This window comes from Onychostoma macrolepis, chromosome 18 (assembly GCF_012432095.1).
Source record: "Onychostoma macrolepis isolate SWU-2019 chromosome 18, ASM1243209v1, whole genome shotgun sequence".
NCBI classification, from domain to species: domain Eukaryota; kingdom Metazoa; phylum Chordata; class Actinopteri; order Cypriniformes; family Cyprinidae; genus Onychostoma; species Onychostoma macrolepis.
In genome coordinates this window covers 10,789,011-10,810,899 of record NC_081172.1, presented here as the reverse complement: position 1 = coordinate 10,810,899, position 21,889 = coordinate 10,789,011, and the positions used below count along the sequence as shown (strand labels likewise).

Here is a 21,889-nt window from a genome sequence, read left to right as displayed (position 1 = left end):
GGACAGGAGAAAGCCAAAGTTCATGTAGGTGGACAAGCTCATGAGGAGGTGTAATGTGCAGACAGAATACCCTTTATTTACCTCACCGTTTTAGAGTAGTCCAGTAATTTCTGAAAATGGACACTTATGTAAATAAACAATAGAAATCCACTGGGAAATCATTACCACAGGAAATGGCTTTGGAAAGGAACATGTTAACAAGCCACACGAAACCAGCTCTGATGCTTACCAGATGAGAACCAACAGTCACATTTAGATAAGAATTTTAGCAGGTTGCGATGGGTTTTTGTGTAGTCGAGCTACAATATTCATCAGAATGTCAGTGTATATGCAATACAATGCGTTATTGAATAGTTAAGAAAATTAAAAACACTTCGCGCAACGCCATGTTTACGGATCACGCGCTCATATACATCACAATGCAGACTCAATTTGTAACGCGATGTGTTAATGCTAAACAAAAACGACCTACAGTTGTATTACTTAGGTCTGTGATGTTGCAGAAATCTCACTGATATGATTTCAGGTGGACTATGGTATGTATTTACATGACATTTTAAAATCTAAAATTTCAAGAAGTGTTTTTAAACGAACTGGCAGTTTACGGTTCAAGATTTAAATAAATAAATAAAAATCGACAAATTAATAAGAACAAGCCTTAACTAAAATTAAATCGGGAGAGAAAACAAAAGCTACCCAAACAGAATTCAACACATTTATATTAGACTTTTCAAAGAATTTCAAAGTGAAACTGAAACAAAGAAAATGTGTTTATTTGTTCATTTCCAGGTACAAAGAGGGTTATCTTAATAATGTTAATAACAAAGCTATTTTATATATGAAATGAAATGACAGTAATGCTACAGTGCTTGATAAATACCAGATTAAAGACATTTTTAAGTCTCTCAGAACTATTACTCTCTTAATTTCTGTTCTTTTTGCAGGTACCAAAATGCAGCTCCTTCATGTAAAGAAAATGCTAAATTTAAAGTGAGGTTCACTCGGCTTCTTTTCATCCAGAGGTCAACAACAAACTCTTTGCTGCTCATTGAATTGCAAATTCTGCTCACAAATACTTGAATGCATACCAAACCTCCTTCATAAATATTAACATTACTCATTTCACAGGTGGAACACAATTAAGAATAGAACGTGTAAGCATATTTTACTTGCATAAACACCATTAGCTTCAAAGTGCCACAAATGCATTCTCCCAAGCACACTCCTTCTAGTCATGCACTTAGAACAAAATCAATATATGGCCTTCGTTGTCCATTATACTAGAACCTTAATAAGATAATCCCATGAGTTTAATCCTTGGATCACTCATCGTAGAGCACTTCAAGAAAATTAAGCCCTGTTGACAGGAGCCTATATAAGAGGATCAGGCCAGGAGACCGATATCATTGATTCTAGCCGTTACGGTTATCTAAAGTGCTGTGCAAAAAAATGTCCAGCAATATTTACAACTCCATGTCCAAAAGCTTGTCTATACAGATTGTGAAACCGTTGGTCACATAGCCAAAGGACTGGAAAGTGCTACCGCTTCTAGGACTTGTAGCCTTCGTTTATAATGTCCAGTCTAAATGGTCAAGGACTCTGGAGTCCACTTTTGTCCGACTTTTTCTGGATCAGTTTGCAACACCCTGTGGAGCCTCAGGTATCAGAGAAGCAAAAAAGGCTTTGAAAAACACCCAGGTTGTCCATAGGATGGGTGGTCTAACTGGGGGAACAGGCATTGCCGTCATGGCGGGTTCAGCAACACCAGCATCCTCCACTTCAGCAGGGGGCGGCACCTTCATGACAAAATGAGAATAAATAAGCACATTCACGCCTGCACACTCCACTTATTGAAGTAAAACTAATTATTTTCTAATTTGCTTTCTTAAACAGAAACTTTGACTCACAGGTCCTGGATGTCTGTCCTCATTTTGGTTTTGTTGGTTCTGAATGACCTCTGGTGCTGGCAGATTGTGAGGCCTATCTTGGGGTCTCCGTCTAAAAGGAAACCAGCCTGCTGTGTGTCTGAAAGAGAGAAAAAAGAACCATTAGAAAAGCTACAAAAAGGCATTCAGGCCTCCATGAACTCCATTTCCATTAAAATGACACCATTTATTTAAAAAAAAAAGACAACCAACTCTGCTCATTTATACATTACTAACTCACTAGAGGTGGCTCAGACTGTTTTTATGGCAGGTTGGGTCAAGTTTGTAACATGGAGGAGATAAGATCATCATACTGAACACCCTCAGATCAAGCTAATGCTTGCTGGAGTGCCACGCTACGGTGCCCGGGAGGGGACGTCTTCGGTTAACTTAGTTTTGTCATGGCCACGACATATTAAGTAGTGGGAACGTGATAATATGTCGTGGCCACAAGATATTAATTTGTGGGAACATCATATTAACTCGTGGGAACGTGATATGTCGTGGCCACGAGATCATTTTGTTGAGGTAACGAGATCCTTATGTTGACTTCTTATGTTGAGGGAAGGACATATTTTTCTCGAGTTTAATGTGTAAACAAACCTACGTGACCATAGCAACCCGGGATTATCAGAGATGGATAAAACATTTTTATTAACATTAAACATTTCATTTAATATTTGTATATTATTATTAGGTTATATTAACTTGTTAGGGCTATATTTTTATATGCATTTCATATAAATATAATATTTTATTATTTCCCCTTTCAATTCATGTCATCGCTTTACCTAATTAACGTTATGTATAATTATGCTATTTGCTACCATATATTTTGCAAATACTGTAAACGCCTGACAATTATGCAAATACTTCATGATTATAGGCTATTTATGCCAGTGCGTGATGATAAATGAGTGTGTTGTGTTTTCATTTACAAATAAAACCACGTGAATGATTCATTCCCCAACAAAACACTAGGCAGTAGGCTATAATATTAATAATTATTAATTCGCAGAAAAAAAAAAAAGAAATATGTTAAATTCAACCTTTAAACTGCATTTCCAATAGGCTATAAATTCCAGTCAGCATAATCAAAGCTTTATGTAGAGCATTTACAGTAGGCTTATTTACAAAACTAGTCAGAACGTTATGTAAAGAGATCGAAATGAAGGGAATATAAAAATATAATAATAGGCTAATGATAATAATGATGATGATGATAATAATAGCTAATAATAATAATAATATACAAATATTACGGAAAAAGACGATCAGTTAATGGACACACACAGCTAGCAAGATTGTGGGATGGATAAAAATGTTTTCTTGTAGGTCTATTTTATTTTATGTACTTTATGTAACATTTAGCCTATTCATGATAAACTTAATTCGAATGCTGTTTACGTCGCGTGCAATTGCCTACAGTCCGGTAGCCTATGGTCAATATAATAATTTAATTATGTAATAATTTCTATAATAGTTTCTTAATTCAAAATAAAATATTAATGAATCCCTGATAATCCCGGGTTGCTATGGTTTGTTTACACATTAAACTCGTGGCCACGAGAAAACTAAGTGAACCGAATACGTCCCCTCCCGGGCACCGTACCAAGCACTATTCTGCAGAGCAGTCAAACTGCCACATTTGCAGAGATTCGTTTTTAGCAGTCTGAAACCCTCAGTTATAATAGCTGGAGTTTAACCAAATTAATTCCAGAATGCCCCCAACCGATCTGCAGTCATATACAGGCAGATGTTTTCTTTCTTATCAGAGAAAACCCCATCTACTTCTTCTCACATAAACTACTCATTCCTTTCATATTGCTCAGGAATGCATGTGTGTGAGTTTGTCTGCTGACAAATGGCTCAGAGCTCGAAGTTACATAACTGAGGGTGTAACTGTGTTTACGGACTCCATCGAGAACCTGATTACAGATCCCAAAGATCTGATTGCAGATGACATGGACTATGTAAAACTATGTATTAAAACACTCATACAGAGATACCTGATCTATAATTCAGAGGCATCACAACACAAATGATACAGCAAAACCAAATAGTCTGATTCCTGAACAAATTACTTTTAAGAGGTGCAGCACAACCAGTGTCATCCAATTCCCCAAACAAATGACTCTTATGAACTGATTCTTTTTAGTGAATCAAAACCATACAGCACAACCAGTGTCGTCCAATTCCCCAAACAAATGACTCAAGTTCTTTTTAGGAAATCACAAACATACAGCATAACCAGGGGTGCGTTTCCCAAAAGCATCGTTAGCTAACTATGGTCGTTAGTTCTGTTGAACTCTATTGGTAACGATGGAACTTGTGACCATGGTTGCTTTTGAGAAACGCACCCCAGTTTATTTCAATTTCCAAACAAATGACTCTAATGAACTAGTTCTTTTTTTTTTGTGAACCAAAAACATACAGCACAACCAGTGTAGTCCAAACTCCCAAAAAATGACTCAAAAACACTAACCACAAGTTACTAAATATAATAAAAACATTTGGTGTTAAGCTTAAACTTACAGGTACATAATAACCAGGCTGCTCATGACCAGGATGAAGCGGCTCACGCTGGAATAGAAGTACACGATGCTCAGGAAGACACCCAACCGGGATGCGGTGTACACCCAATCCAGCCAATCGCGGTTCATGTCCTCCTCGTCTTCCATCACAGGCCCACCCTGGGCATTCATTCGCAGATTCTGATTGGCTCCCTCTGGGTTGATGAATGCAGGACCTGGGGCATTCTGATTAGCTGGCAGGTCGTTGATAGGGCCTTGATTGGGTAAGGCCGCAGGTACAGCAGCTTGATGAGGGCCAACAGGGAGTGAGGAAGCAGGGGCGGTCATTGGAGCGGAGGCGGCGGCTGCCATGGCAGCATGACTGAAAGACACATCACAGCATTTAACACAGTTAGACGGTTCATTCGCAGAGTGAACACCAGTTTAATGCTATAGTAGAACTGCACTATTAATCGTAAACCAAAATCATGATATGGCTTTTTAATTCTGCAAAGGTTGTGATTTAATTAAATATATTCGCTGTGTAATTCAGAAACAACACGGCACTGTGTTCTTTTACACGTGATCAATTCATAGTCCAGTGTTTTCAGTTTCTCAGAACAACTTGTTTTACAGTAAATGCTGCGAAAATAACTTGAAGAATAAAGTGCAGTAAGCAATAAAGATATTTATGCTACAAACCAGTGTGTTTATAATTAAATATTCAAGTAACGTGATAAGAAATACCAGTTTGCAATATCAAGGACCATAACGAGCTGTTTTGTAAAGCTAAAAATAACTGGAAGCTATAAATAGTAGTATTGTAATTTTACAGTTGTTATGTACAATCAACTTATTTTATTATCTAATATTTTTTAAATAGTCTTTTTTTATTTTACAGAGAAATACCAGTTTGGAATGATTAAATATTAAACTAATATGATAAGAAATACAAGTTTGCAGTATCAAGCAGTATAACGAGCTGTTTTGTACAGCTAAAAATAACTGGAAGAAATAAATATTAGTACTGTAATTTTACAGTTGTTATGTATAATCAAGTTATTTTATTATATAATATTTCTTAATAATCTTTTTTTATTTTACAGGGAAATATTAGAATAGTAAAATATTTATTTAAAACTGGCCAAATTGTGAAGCCCTACAAACAAGTATTTAAAAATGTTAATCAGAAAAATTGCAGTTTGTGCAGTCCTATAATTTAGTATGTCTATGTAGAGTGTACTTACTATTGCATGTAGTACTGGCGGGCATACATCTGCTGCAACCACAGGAGCTGTTGCGGACTGTAAAGGGAGTACGTGGGGAAAGCTGGGTGGGTCATTGCTGCGGTTACAGACCTGTGAATGAAGGCGAACGTTTAATTAACTAATTTACACATTAACATTCATACATTTTTTTAATACTCATTGCACTGAAATTTAATTTGAAGGATAAAAAAAAAAAAACTCACGTAGATGTGTTAGTGCCAGGCCAGTCGGCATGACCTCGCTGTCTAAGGCCGTCCATGGAGGGTACAGAGGTCACGGATGGTCCTGGAGACTCTGAGCTTTGGCTAGCAGTTAGTGGGGAGGGCTGGGAACTCTGCTGCTGTGTAGATGTCACCTACACCAAACATTTGAGAAAGAACATATTTGATTTTTGAGTCGGAAGACCAGAGCAGGTGCAAGAGACACTATGAATCTTCATTTGAAAATTGCTACAGCATTTGGTTTATGCAAACAAGGATGCAGAAAGGAACAGGAAGTAAGCAGCTGTGTGGTGATATCTCCACCCAACTAAAACAAGCACAACCCTCCCTTGAGAGACAGAAGACCGACACATCTCAGTTCCACTGAACACACTGTAAGCTGATCAAATATACTGCCTTGAAGCTAAATTCAGGACGTGAAAATTATAAACTGAATGTCTGTTTTTACATGTACCACTAAATAAAGTCTTGCCACACAGTTAAAGCCTAAAATAAATAGCAGGAAAAAATACCTTGGGTCTTGCTCCAAGTTGGGCAGCAGGCTGGGGTCTCACAGCACACACCAGGTGAAGAACGGGCTTGGGTTCTGAAGGAACCTGTAAAAAAAAGAAGTTGAGTTTTTCAGTTCTTTTGAAAGAAGCATGTGGTAACGGGCTTTTTGAGGTGGCAAAGACATTCACCAAGGGAGCTATCATTTTGTGAAAGAGAAAGCTTTGGCAGATTGGTAAACCATGTGACTGTCATATTGTTTTGATCTGGAATATATGCGTCTGCTCTGATGGCATGCAAGTCTATCAGATGTCAGGTTTTCAGCATGTAACAATAAATGTCCTACTTTCAAATAAACATCTCACAAGAGGCTGCCAAGTGTGGCTTCTATAAACGGCTTTGAAATAGAACTGACTACAGCACATGGACAGAACAAGATGTGTCTGCGGGTCCACCTATTTAACTTTTATTTAGCTTTGACATATGCAAAGAAAAAACAGCAGTGTTTTGCCAACCCCCTGCCTTTCAGGACAACTGAATTCATTTGCTGAATCTTTTTTTTACCCTGAATTATGTTTCAGGGACACACACAAAAATGCTTTATTTCTACTCTAAATCCAGCCATAAGTGATAAATCAAAATAAAACTATTTACGATTACTTTTGGTAGTAATTTCTGGATGCTGCTACTGGTTATAAAGAGTATTATTTATTTACATTTTTAATAACCTACATAAAATACATATGTATAGGCCTAATAATTAAGTTAAAATATAATTTTTAATGATAAAATAATATATTATTATAACCTCCATAATCTAACAACAAATTATATATAAAAATGTATATGATATTATATATAACATGTATACTTTTAATCATTTAAAAATACTATTTCTAATAAAATTAAAATAATAAGTTTCAAGATCCAGTTTGTTTCTGAGAAATCTATTAAACCTCATTAAAATAAATTAATAATAAAACTAAAAATGCAAATAAAAATAAACTATTAGCTGGAATTCATATTTCACTGTTGGAAGCAGGTAAAGATAAAATACCGTAGCAACCTAAAAATGTTTTGAAATCACTTGTCAACCCTGAAATGAAAGCATCCCCACAGATGGTAAAGTCCCTCACCTTTGAGAAAACATCGTTGAGAAGCAGGTTGTCCTGAAGCAGCTTGCCTGAGTAAATGAGTCTTTGGTCTTTCTCAGCCTGTGAAAATGAGTCCAAATGTCAAACATGGCCTAGAACGTCAGTATACACCATTATATTTATCTTATGTTTGTGAGAAGTGAAAACATTTTTAGAGGAAATACATTCAGTGTATCATCTCTTCACAAAGTTTACCTACTGAATATGCGTCCATGTAATGCAAATAGCTAACTTACACAGTAGAGGAATAATGTGATAAATGATTAATTAACTAACAATATGTAAGCAGTGGAAATTCATCTTGTTTATAGAGGGCAAATGACTGACAGTCAGTTGTTTCCTGCAGCGTTCAGCCATAGTGGAGGAATGCTGACGACTCGCTGGATGTAATCCGATATCTATAGGAAGCATAAGAAACCAATCCAAACCTACCGGGTTGGTGGGATAAACCTTGGAGAGGTGACATTTGAGGTCTTTCACAGTCCAGTCCACGCGAACTCCCTCGATCAGCTGATCGCCGTGAAACTGATTGGGCGTTTTAATGACCAGCGAGATCGTCTCTTTATCCGAGACCTTACAATCTTCCATTTTCGTTCTTAGTCAAACCAACTAGAAATCTATTAAGAAACGCATAAAATATCTGCGATAATTGTCGAAGACTTCGTCACTCGATCAGGCAATAAGGACACGATAGTGAAAGGTAGAAAGGTTCCTTCCTGATTCAAGAAGTTTCAGTCTGCTCATAAGCCATGAAGTATTTGCGTGTGTTGTTTCCAAACACTGTGGCCGCCTGTGATTGGCTGAGACGAGCTCGTGTTCAGACGTGGAGCCTGTCCTGGAGCCCCACGCACTGCGCATGCGCACTGAGAAAAAGCTGTTGGAATTTTTTTTGTTGTTTGCTGTAAATGTTGTGATTGCATCAGATGGGTATTATGACAGCGTCCTATGATTCTATCTACAATTTTACAGAAATATGAGGGTATAATTCATGATTTTAATGTGTTAAGGCACTTTACAGGAATACACAAGGCTCAAATACCATGTTTTTTTTGTTTTGTTTTTTGAATAAATAAGCTTTAGATAAACTGTTATCAACCAGAAAATTAACTTAACCTTAAATTAGCTAGTTTAGACACATAAAATGTCTGCTTTCCAATTAAAATGATGATTTTGGTCTGTCCCATGTTGTACTTGACATGACTAAACTTTATAAATAATTGAAATAGTTCATTTTGATTAATTGCAGATGAAACATTTCATTTCAATGACTAAACAAATTATTTAGGTTTGCCTTAGTGCCATAAAGTAAAATAATAGTCTGAGAATGAACAGATTTAATACATAAGTAGCAATTTATTAAATATATTCAGTAATATTAGAGTTGCCATTAAAAAGAAAAAGAAAAATCTATACATATGCAAATTGTTCAATCACTGAATTAAGAATAAACAGATTCTTGTAACTTAATTTGTGGTTTGGAGAGGAAATTGTTTGAATTATTACTTCTGGAGAAAGTACATAAGATCTAAATCAGCAAACATTTATATTTTTGAATATATACTGAAAAAAAGGTTAAACCATTGAAAACAAACACCCTATTAACATCAAAACAAGTATGAAGCACAATATGAAAGTATGTAAATCTGTCATAATTTTAACATGTCTTTAACAAGAGTTTCTATTCATCTGATGCACGTGTGTGAACAGTTATGTCAGGAAAAGGTGGTGTTCACTGGCAGTACATCGTCAGCACATTCTCCTGATTGCCTCGGACAAGAAGAACTGGAGGTCGAAGGTCACGGGACACAATCTCTAGCCAAGCCATGTAAAGGGAACTGGGACACGCCCCTCTTCGCCCCACAGGCATCGTTCTGCCAAAATAAAATAACAGGTGATTTTAGAACCTCACACAACTTATAGTTAAACTGGTCGATCAAAGTTTTCTTTTTGTGCAGGCCTAATCGAAATGATATCATGGCACCACATCCTGTATGAATAACACTTACACAATGATCAGTGCAGCATCTCTTGAGTAATCTTGAATAACTTCATTCAGGCGTATTTGCCGGAGGGACTGCACAAACATGGGAGAAACATTTTTTAAAATATGATGCATGGCTTACAAGGAAATTAGGCTACGTATCTGAACACCATCATTTGAAATACCTTAGCTCTGAACGTTTCCATTTCTTCATCAGACACCATCCAGGAGAAATCCTTTGTTGTCTCATCGACTTCTTGACCATCCTTTTGGACTGAACTTACTCTGTACGGAGCTATGAGGTCTTCAAATCTTTTAATGCTGTTTCAGTCATTTGGGGACACAAATACAACATTTGTTTTCATAAAAATATACATTCTATTAGTTTAATAGGTAAGTGCAGAAAGTTGTAACAGGAATTGAATAAATTGAAAAAAAAATCTGTACTGCTCAGACTGTGGTTTTCCATTGATGTCCGGAAGGACTTGAATATCTTGGAAACCCAGACGGAACCTGCTGATCAGAGCTTTGAGCCTGTAAATAGACAAATGCAAGCTCTTAATCAACTTTGAAATTTTGAGGACCAATTAAATACATGCTGTTAAAATTAATGAATTCATTAAGATATATCTTTTTAAGTATATATTAATAAATAAATTATATTATTAATATATTGTATGTATTATATGATTAAATATTATTATAATTTTTTTTAGAAATTATGCATTAAATTAGCATTAAATTGATCAAAACTGAGAGTAAAGACTTTTACATTGTAAAAAAAATTTGTTCATCAGAGAATCCAAAAAATACATTATAGTTTTGACAAAAATATTAAACAGCACTACTGGTTTCAATACTGATAATAATAAGAAATGCTTCTTGAGCACCAAATCAGCTTATTAGAATGATTAATATGATTTCTAAAAATTCAGCTTTGCCATCACATGAATAAATTACATTTCATTACATTTAAAATAATACATTTTAAAATAGATTCAAATACAAAAGAGTTATTTTAAATTTGATTATTTTTGAACAATATTACTGTTTTACCTTTTTTTTTTTTAATCCACAATATTACTGGTTTTACTTTATTTTTAATAAAAGAAATGCAGCCTTAGTGAACATAAGAGACTTCTTTCAAAAACATTAAAAAAATTTAACTTTTGGTAGTATATATTTACATGTAATATGTGTAATACAGACATGGGTATTATAAATTGTTACCACTAAAAGTATCACAATTAAGGTTATGCATACTCTTGTTTCTGCTCATCAACCTGTTGAGCTTCACCTCCAACAAACAACCTCACTTTGCATCTGCCCCAGCGCTTCTTACGGGTCAGGAGATAAGGCACTAATAGTGTCAGACCTGACAACACAATGAATTGTTAAAAGACATGTTTTTCCACTATAAAATCTCTAAAAATGAACACATTATTTGTATATCAGTGTAACTCACCCCCATCATCAGAGAGCCAATACACATCAATGGTCTTCTTTCCTTGTCTAGTCTGAAATGCAGTGGTTGGCTGGGATGTGGCCATTAGTTCCTCAGGGTCCACTGCAACACAGGATATACAAATGTTTTGGCTAAAAGATCAACAGCCATGAATAAATTCAGTATTAAAGAGCTTGAATACACACGTGATGTGTCAATTGTGGGTGATGTAGTAGCAGTTGAGCTCCTTGTGTCAAGTGCTTGCTCAGTAGAAATCTCAAACCCTAAATTCACTACAGTGAAAGGAAATTTCAGAAAGAAAAGCGATAAAAACTATAGAAATTTTTTAGAAAGTTAGTTTTGAAATATTCCATACCATGTGCTTGCATTGTTCGACTTATGTCAAGACCCTCCTTCATCCGAAGAACACACAGACCATATTGCAGATCGAATGCATCGCTAAAAACATATGAAATGGTCACATGCCTTGACGTTTCTTATCGGAATTTAACACTGAGGTAACCATATGATATACATACTGCAAAATTCCAATATAGTTTTCAATGTTGCTTGGTTGAGCTTTACGCCAATTCTTCTTAAATCCCATCACTAGGACATTAGGCTTCATCCGACCCAAACCCGTACTCTGAAATAGAACCATCACAAACAGACATTACCAGACTCATTTTGGTGGTACATATTCATCAAATAAATGGTTAGAATATGAAGCGTGGTGTATTATGGGAGATGGGTGACCTGCAGCAACATCTGTACACCGACACGAAGGTCATCAGCCACTACAGTGTGGTAGAAGGACTTAATGCGACGCTTGTCTAGCCATTTTAAATGAGTACTGATTTTGGCCGAGTCCACAGCGCCAGGTGAAGGTCCACCCTGTCAATAACACACAGTCAGTCAGAGACAGCAATTGCAATTTCTAGCCAATGAAATACTATAGCTAAAAAATGTCTCACTTTTTTTAAACTTTTAAATCTGACTTATTTTTCATATATATAATTTCCATATTTAATATTATTTTTAATTTAGGTATAGGTTTTCTATGACTGTGAGAATCCACAATCATAAATGTATTTTAATTTTACATTTATATATTTAAAATATGGTCAAATAAATAAAAAAAATATTGCTTTTTTGTTCTTTAGGTTAATAACATACTTTAAACCACCAAACCACTATTTAGACCATCATCTCTTTTCATAACCATTTAATGTTTCTATTCGTAGACTCACTGTTGGCATGACATTTGCACATATCATCAGGCTCTGGTTCTTGGTGAAGGTGCTGATGAAATCCACTAGGGAAGGACGCATACAGGGAGGCCCACTGAGGACCAAACACTGTGGCCTGAGAAAAAGAACAGATGGAAAAAGTAGGACACAGGAAGAAATGACGAAAATGAACAAGCCAGAATAGAAAAACAGAGAAGATAAACATAAATGGAACATTTTCAAGGGGGCTATTATTGGTATATATGATTGGTGGACATTAATGTTATTCACCTGTAATTTTTAATATGGTCTTCCACATGGTTAAGACCTACACATTGAGACAATGCCATGCTATATGAGCTGGCTTGCATTGATGAACCCCAGTTGACATCTGAAATGTTCAGAACACAAACAATAGTTAAGCACTAAGCGCATGATTAAAGCTTGGCAATAATATACGGGTCAAGCTGAAATGCTCGATGGAATAATATGAGCTTTGCAAGACAAATGATTTCTGACAAAGACTCGTGTCCACAAGCTATAAAGAGTGTAGGTGTCTAACCGGGTTTCTTATACAGCACATATCCCAGCAGGAAGATGACTATGCCGATGGCTATAAGAGCAGCCCACCAGGTTAGGAGAAACATGATGATCACAGACACTACTGCTCCGAGCAAAGACAACCACTTGCTATAAAATCGAAAAGTTGGACGCCAGCCTGCTCACACACACACAAGGAAAATGAGAAAAGCTTCAGTGAGCATCAACATGCATATGGCTATTTTGAGACCTGTGAATTTACAGTAGCATGCAGCTTAATGAGAATACAAATGGCTGAAATAGAATATAAAATTATTTCCGCAAAACCTATTTTGTTTGCATTTGTCACGTTATCAGACATTATCTCAAGAAAACAGCCCTGCAGAGGTTACAGTATGCACCATTAAACCGATTAGCAAAACTGTTAGCTTAACCCATTGTGGCTTGATGTAACTCACCTGGTGAGTTGGTGATGGAGGCATGGAAGCAGCTGAAGTTGATGAGGGCGTAGGAGCAGAGGAAAAAGTTGGAGATGATGGGAGCAATGGTGTTCAACTCAGCTGAAATATATGTTAGAACATTTGTATTTTGAGAGCATTCAAAACTTGCATGGGTACATTTCGATGTTTGGTGGATTACCAATAAGAATGAAGCATATAGCGATGATGTAGGCTAGCAGATAGCTTCTCAGTGGTTCATTATTCTTCCCATAACCCTTCCCGAAAAATCCAATGCCTGGATACAGCTTGTCCTTGCAAAGGCACTATAAAGAAACAAGTGATGGGGAAGGAAAAGTAAGAAGAGTGTTTAAATTAGTAAATAACACTGAAGATTGTTTTGCACTCGACAATGGAGGTATGAAGATGTTTATGGGCTCATTCATTACCTGGAAAACCTTAGGAGCAGATACCAGACAGGCCAGGGCTGAGGAAAGAGTGGCTCCAAAAATGCCAGCACTGATCAGAGGAGCAAACGCAGACACCAAGCTCATACTCTAAAGTGATATATGACAGAAGAACATATCATTTCTGCTAACCCACCAGAGAAATTTCTGAAAATGCCTCACTCGTTGTTTGATGAACGATGCATAAATAAAGTTTTTGTACTAACAATTTCTGAGAACATTATTGAAGACCAGATTTAGAATGAACTTTGAACGAACATTCCATTAACATTACTGCAAGAACGTTTGTTCATAACTTGGGGTGAACCTTGCCAGAACATTCTGAGAACATTCCCTATTAGATGGGTACATACAGTATACATTATCAAAGACTACTTCACTATAACTGATTTGTAGATTGTCTCTGAAAAATCGCTTAGTATTTTCATATGTTTTTGTATTTCCTTTTGTATTTCATATTATTTTTACAACAATGACAACCAGATGGTTAATATTGGGCTGATGGGAACATTTCATGTTTAGGGACTGGATTATACAATATTTGGGTGACATTTTTACATGTTTTCAGTGATATGTTGTTGACAACACCACTCAATGACCATTTAGACATAATGGTCACCTGGTAATAATTGCTGAGTCCATAGGGGCAGGTCTTGTTGGTCATACAGTCAGTGAAGTTCCAACCATAGTTGCAGCCCACTCCCAAACACTCCCCAGACAAAGATGACACAGTGTCATTTATATCACCAGAAGCATCACGCAAAACACAGGAGCCTGGAGGGCATTTAAAGAAAACAACAGGGAAATAACACAGTTGTAAGTGTATGATACAATGGGCCTCATTTGCAAATTTGGTACAATTTGACAATTTTAACAAGACATACATAAAAGACCAACAGAAATGAATAGAAAGAAATAAAATGATAATCAGCAGACATTATCATGGACTTGTTAGGCATTTCTGATACTCACCAATAGTAGCTGAGATAATGAGATATGACACAGTAGTCCAAAAAATGGCCAACATTGTACCACGGGGTATAGCAATATTTGGATCCTATGGGAGGTGGTGTGTTTGAAAACAATAGACAGAAAAACAAGCTTTTAGAGGCTTGAGTTCCCACAAATAAAAATATTTTATTGGAAGATACATCACTAAGACTGGGAGCTCAACTTGCCTTGAGATCTCCAGAGATATTAGCCCCCGCAAGGATGCCTGTAGCTGAGGGGAAGAAGATGGAAAACATGCCAAAGAAACTGCCCTCTGGTCCACGCCAGCCGGGCACAAAGTTTGCCGCAAAAATATCAGCTATTGGGCACAAATTGAGACACTTTATGAGGAACATATGGCAGTGTAATCTGACTAGCAGTGAGAAAATTAGGATGAAGTATTATTATTAGCACATTTGTGGAACATATTGACTGCATTGCTCTCTGACCTCGGTAGCTGAAAAATCCTTTGGCTTGCTTCTGTGGAGTGGCTGGTATGATGGTTCCCACAATGTAACTGGCGAAGGAGACCATGATGACAAAGAAGAACAAGACCTGGGCCTGGGAGAAGAACAAAACCAGTGCAACTATTAGGAGATGAATTAGACAAACTCGATTGAAGTCGCTCTGCTGAGAAACGTACCTTTGACTCCCATTCCATTCCAGCCATTGAGATGGCCAGCAGACAGGTGACAGTAATCACTCCAATGATACGGATATCATTTAGTTTGTCCACCATGCTAACATCACTCTCCTGATGAGCATCAGAAAAAATATGTATCAAAATCATGGTTCAAACATGGAAAGCAGTTACAGTAATTAAAGGAACAGTTTAACCAAATATGAAAAGCCTGTCATCATTTACTTCTGTGGGACATAAAAGGTAATTCTTTTAGGTAACAATTTCTAAGGTAACAATTTCTCTTTCTCTCACACTCCACGTCAAGTTGGGGCACTGGTCTGCTCATTTCAAACAATTGGAAATACTCTACCCACTCTCCCCTATGCAATTACAACTCATTTGAATCTCATGCCATTACTGTAACAGCTCCTATAAAACTCCAGATTGTGGTAATTTACCGCCCCCCTGGCCAAATTCTAGGCACCTTCCTAGAGGAGCTGGACGGGACTGCTGTCCTCCTTCATGAAGGATGGCACTCCACTCTTAGTCTTTGGCAAATTCAACATTCATCTAGACAAGCCTTGTGCTGCAGACTTCCATTCACTCCTAGCTTCATTTGATCTCAAATGCCTTACCACTACTAGCACGCACAAATCAGGCAACCAACTTGATTTAATTTACACACTGCAGATAATATTTTGGTTCAACCACTACATATCTCTGACCATTTCTTCATTACATTTACATTACACTTTGCCACCCGTGTGCCACCAACCCCTTTACCGGTTACTTTTAGACGAAACCTACGCTCCCTTTCTCCCTCCCATCTTTCCTCTGTAGTATCCTCCTCTCTTCCCTCACCTACCCATTTCTCATCTTTGGATGTGAATACAGCTACTGACACTGCATGCTCTACTCTAACCTCTTGTCTAGACGACATTTGTCCTCTCTCCTCCAGGCCAGCATGGGCTGCCCCTTCTAACCCCTGATTATCCGATGTTCTTCGTGAGCATCGGACCAAACTCAGAGTGGCAGAGAGAAAATGGTACAAATCAAATGCTCCGTCGGACCTGAGTAGGTATCAGTCTTTGCTCTCATCTTTCTCTGCTGAAGTCCACATTGCCAAATCCTCACATTTCCACAAGAAGATCAACAGCGCTCCAGACACGCGTAATCTCTTCAGAACATTTAATTCTCTCCTCTGTCCACCACCTCCCACCACTTCTATAACAGCAGACGACTTTGCCACTTTTTTCACAGACAAAACTAGAACAATCAGTAGTCAGTTCTCAGCTCCACACACACAGGACCTCCAACCAACCACATCCACTGCTAATGCTCCCATCTTCTCCTTCTGTCCCCTTACTGAGGCGGAAGTATCCAAACTTCTCCTCTCCAGCCATCCAACAACATGTCCTCTAGACCCAATCCCCTCACACCTTCTCCAAGCAATCTCTCCCACACTCTTACCGGCACATCATCAACACATCCCTCCTCACAGGCATTTTCCCCACTGTGTTCAAGCAGGCTCGGGTAACCCCACTGCTCAAAAAACCTACATTAAACACTTCTCTGATAGAAAACTACAGACCTGTCTCTCTCCTTCCATTCATAGCAAAAACACTCAAACAAGTTGTCTTCAACCAGGTATCATTGTTTCTTTCACAGAACAACAAACTGGACGCTAAACAGTCAGGTTTCAGGAGTGGCCATTCAGCTGAGACTGCGCTACTCTCGGTCACTGAAGCCCTGCGAATTGCAAAAGCCGATTCCAAATCATCAGTCCTCATTCTGCTGGATCTATATGCCTCTTTTGACGCTGTCAATCATCAGATCCTCCTGTCCACCCTCTCATCACTGGGCATCAATGGGATTCCACTTCACTGGTTTGAATCCTATCTCACTGGTAGGTCTTTCAGGGTGGCCTGGGGAGGAGAGGTATCCAAAGCACATCAACTGGTCACTGTGTTCCTCAGGGATCGGTTCTTGGACCCCTCCTCTTCTCCACATACACTACATCACTGGGTCCCATCATACAGGCACATGGCTTCTCCTACCATTGCTACGCTGATGACATAAACATAATCAAACCTCTACAAATAATTCAGAATGCAGCAGTACGACTGGTCTTCAACGAGCCCTAAAGAGCCCATGTTACACCTCTCTTTATCTCCTTGCACTGGCTACCGGTTGCAGCTCACATCAAGTTCAAGTCATTGATGCTTGCATATAGAACAACCACTGGCTCAGCACCCGCCTACTTCCACTCAGCATTACGAATCTACATCCCCTCCAGAAGTCTGAGATCTGCTAGTGAGCAACTCCTCGTGGTACCATCACAGAGAGGCTCAAAATCACTCTCCAGAACATTCTTATTCACCATTCCTGGCTGGTGGAATGATCTTCCCACCCCTATTCGGAATGCTGGATCCTTTCAATCTTCAAGCAACATCTGAAAACTCATCTCTTTCGACACTACTTGACTTCATCCTAAACTTAAAAAAAAAAAAAACTTTATCTTTCCCTTTATTTATTCATCCCCTTGCTAGCTTGTACTTATTTGAACAATGCCTGAGACTTGGCCTCTTCAAGATGAATCGCTTTATGTATTCCCCAATTGTAAGTCACTTTAGATAAAAGCGTCTGCAAAATGACTAAATGTAAATTTAACCAGATAACCAGTAAATACCATTCAAAATTTCTCCTTTTGTGTTCCATGGAAGAAAAATGATTGGAACAGTAAATTATGGCAGTACAATAACAATTTTTAACATCTTTAATTTTCAGTGTATTCTGGTATACTAGTCCATAATCACCCACCTGCATGAGCACCTGTACTGTTTCAGCAAAGCCAACAGTGTGCATGGCTACAGCTACCGCATTAGCAAAAGCAAATATAAGCCCAATCGAGCCTCCTAGTTCTGGACCCAAACTACGAGAGATCAGAAAATATGTTCCACCTGGAGAGAGAAATACAAAGAATACAAAATATCACTGCCAATATCTGATGGTGATTAAATAACAAGACTAGGCAATGTTGCATCCTGAAAACATAATGGCTTCATGTTAGTCAAATCTACTCAGCATACTGTATACATGTATCGTTTATCTTTACCTCCTTTAACCTTTCCATTAGTGGCAATGGCCGATGTGGACAAGCCAGTGATGCCCGTTATAGAGGAGGAGACCAAGATTATAATCCAAGTCAGTCCTTTAAAGCAAAGAAGAACATGTTAATTTTAATAGAAAGCACTGACACACCAAAATACATCACAATGATTTGTAACTTAATAGCCCCAAGGGGTTTTACAAAAATCAAGTCGGGATTTAGCAGTAAAATACACACATGAAAAATAAAGAGATCAAGACATATAACAACAGAGACTGACATACCAATCCCTGCCTGAGCTGTGATCCAGGGAAGCCTCAGGTACAGAATAACACCCCAGATATTCAGCATACAGCGGATCTACAGGGAGTAATAGAATACAGCGCTGCTCAAACAGAATCCATTCAGAGGAACACTTTCTGCTTGACTTTGAGATGTTTGGAGTATATTTTTACCCATATGCAGAAACATACATACTTTAAAACATTTAAAAGAATGCCTTCTCAATATAATAAAATATTCCTCTACTTTTAAAATGTTATTATATGATATGTGTATCAAGTGTGGCCCCAAATACATTTTGGGGTCACTGTTTTTTAATAACATTTACACATCTGGCGTATTTTTTGTGTAATCTAAAATGTTCTTACCAGGACTCCCTGAGCCCATCCAAAACGGGCCGGTTCTGGAGGAGGTTCTGTGGGTTCATCTTCATCTGGACTCTGTTTGTCCACACTCGACTCCTCATAGAGAGGAGGTGGAGAAGGGTCGTCCTAAGAGAAAACTTATATGAGCTAGTGGAAAACATGACTATTTCTTTATGGATTCATGGATTGAAGATTTATTTATTTGAATATATTTACAATACATCCTGAACTATTAAATCCTAATGAGGCTCAGTGGAGAACTCAGTGACATTCTTCAGCATTGTTAATAAGTTTATTTGTGAAATCTAAGGAAAAAGTTTAGTTTTATGTCGTTCCTACCTGTGGGTTGGAGTGTAGCTGAAAGAGAGAAGGTCTTGACTTCTTTGCTCTCCCAAAAATCTCAGTGTTGGTATAAAAGTCATAACTCGGCGGAGTATCCAACGTGTCATATCCAGAAAAGACTCCAGAGCTGCGGGAGGCCACGCTGTCGGTATCATAACTGCTACATCCCCCCAAACTGAACTTACGGTCATCTCCATTGCTCAATGAAGAGACTGAGAAAGGGCTTCTGGCAGTTGTGAGGTTCATCCCTTCATTGACCTGCAGTACTTCCAACACAACTGAATCAACAGCCGTCTGAGTAAAGCGGGGGCTTGATTTGAAGGGTTATATTATACCTGAGCCGGAAGGAACCACTTATGGATATATGATTAGTGTGAGAACATATTCAGAAGCTTTTGTAATGGTCATTAATTCTTAATTGTTGCTGCAGGGCCTTTTGCTTGTACTGGGGCTTGTAAACATCATCAGTACATGTAATGACTCAGATCTCAAGTCAGATATCCTTGACACTGGTTCTCAAGGACAACTGCAGGTTTTGAGAGTCCTGTGGCATGCATAAGAAACAATACATTACAAATTTGGGGAAAACATAGTCAGCTTATTTAACTAAGACAATTATTTATTTATTTTCATATTTTAAAATTTGTTGTGTTTGTTTTTTCACCTCTGATAGTTTGGTAGTGTTTTTTTCTGATAGCAATCAGGACAAATTACAATACCAGGAAAACTTTCTTAAAAATGAACTCTTTATTTTACAGTGTCCTTGTTACATGTCACATGTACTTACTATAATAATAACAGTAAATTATGCATAATTAGGCTACATGCAACCCCATGTTAATTAATATTACTCAGTGCTTAAATGTATAGTTACAGTGCAACAAGACAGCTTAAAATAAAGTGTGACCAAGAAACGATATTGAGTGAGACAGTGTATTTGTCTTGATCAGAGAATTTTCCAACCCGTAGTGACCTTCATTTTAGCCACTTTAACCTGCCAGCAGCTCACAGTCGTTCCAGCTGATAGCCTTTTGCCTTAAGCGTTGACTGATCATTGCAGAAACAGTTCCTCATTAACTAAAAGACCCATGTCCGCCAATGCATGTGACCCAGGGAGCAGCATTGGGTTAAGTAATTATTTCTGCAGAAATTGGTCTGGAAGCCCCAAAGGTGGAGCTTTTTCAGTGTAATTAGTGCAGTTCCTGCAAATGTACCCACAGGTGCTCTCCTTTGAAGCAGATTTTTGATTAAATTTCTATTATTAGACACTGAGAGCTTAAGCAGAAAACCAGCTACTAAATGGTCATTTTGAAATCCTCATGCTGCCTGAGGGGAGCTGTCAGAACAAGGAAGACTGTATAAAGTGGTTTAAATTGAAATTACAATGAGTCTACTGTAGGAAACACAGACAAATTTTCATATTACATAAAATCGTTCTAATAACATTAGAACATTCATTAATAACATTTGAAAGAAATTAATACTTTTTATTCAGCAAGGATGCATTAAACTGATCAAAAGTGACAGTAACAACTTATTTTTTTGAAAAATAATTCTATTTTAAATAAATGCTATTCTTTTGATCTTACTACACATGTAAGGATCTTAAAAAAAAGTATAATTGTTATAAATAAATAAATAAGCAAGCAGCACAATTGTTTTCAACATTAATAATAACTTTTTCTTGATCACCAATTCAGCATATTAGAATGATTTCTGAAGGATCGTGTGAAGACTGGAGTAATGAGGCTGAAAAATCAGCTTTGCCATCACAGGAATTACATTTAAAATATATTAAAATAGAAAACGGTTACTTTAAACAGAAATAATATTTCACACATACTAAAAATGAGAATCTTCATTTTAGTTGTAAAAAGTTTTATTTCAAAGAACCACTGTATTTTTAGTGAGGATAATACATGACTGTACATACAGTATGTACACAGAGGTAAGTTCTGTGAAGGGGATGGATGATTTGTTAGGTAGAGCTCCTTTGTTGGCAGCGGTGTGGTGCCACCCTGGTGTTGTGAAATAGCCGGGTTATCGCGGACGTGTGACATCGGCCTGATTCACAACACCAGCTGCAGCACACACACCTCACACACCAGTCCAGGAGGTGTGAAGATGAATCTTTGTCCTCCAGATCTTCTTCTCCAGGCTCCTAAGCAAAATGAGTTCCTATTTGACACGTATGATGTACTGATGCTGCAAGATTTAATAAAAAAAGGACCAGATTTGTCTTTGAAGAAGAGCTTTTGTTCAAAGGGTGAAATAAAGTTGAACAGCCTGATTGTTGTGCATCCAGTACCTTGAATTTGGGAAAGTGCACTCTAATATTAATGCAGCAGCTCCAGATGCTAACGGTTAAAAATGCAAAGCAGAGCTTAGAGGGAGCTGGAGCAGACACTGCAGCCGGCCGTGACAAAGCCAACACGTCCATCTGTGTGCTCTACGGGCATTTCCTCCATAACCCACCATCTGCTGAGAGAATCAATGTCACACAGACACATT

The 21,889-nt window shown here is 37.7% G+C and overlaps 2 protein-coding genes across 2 annotated transcripts; both read right to left on the bottom strand.

Annotated features, from left to right (window-relative positions):
• Positions 1–752: 752 nt before the first annotated feature.
• On the bottom strand, positions 753–8,368 carry herpud1 (homocysteine-inducible, endoplasmic reticulum stress-inducible, ubiquitin-like domain member 1). The gene is made up of 8 exons (XM_058751307.1): positions 8,003–8,368; positions 7,553–7,630; positions 6,440–6,523; positions 5,910–6,061; positions 5,686–5,796; positions 4,461–4,820; positions 1,908–2,025; positions 753–1,796 (listed from the first exon to the last, which is right to left on the bottom strand). The coding sequence occupies exons 1-8, from the start codon at positions 8,156–8,158 to the stop codon at positions 1,632–1,634; spliced, it is 1,224 nt and encodes a 407-aa protein (XP_058607290.1). The 5' UTR covers positions 8,159–8,368; the 3' UTR covers positions 753–1,631.
• Positions 8,369–8,896: 528 nt separating this feature from the next.
• On the bottom strand, positions 8,897–19,681 carry slc12a3 (solute carrier family 12 member 3). The gene is made up of 26 exons (XM_058751305.1): positions 19,376–19,681; positions 19,040–19,162; positions 18,674–18,749; positions 18,396–18,491; positions 18,101–18,240; positions 15,302–15,412; positions 15,108–15,219; positions 14,847–14,977; positions 14,641–14,725; positions 14,288–14,442; positions 13,651–13,758; positions 13,404–13,527; positions 13,223–13,324; positions 12,787–12,942; positions 12,516–12,615; positions 12,246–12,360; positions 11,752–11,889; positions 11,535–11,641; positions 11,372–11,454; positions 11,202–11,288; positions 11,017–11,118; positions 10,815–10,926; positions 9,999–10,085; positions 9,737–9,872; positions 9,577–9,644; positions 8,897–9,441 (listed from the first exon to the last, which is right to left on the bottom strand). The coding sequence occupies exons 1-26, from the start codon at positions 19,622–19,624 to the stop codon at positions 9,300–9,302; spliced, it is 3,045 nt and encodes a 1,014-aa protein (XP_058607288.1). The 5' UTR covers positions 19,625–19,681; the 3' UTR covers positions 8,897–9,299.
• Positions 19,682–21,889: the final 2,208 nt, after the last annotated feature.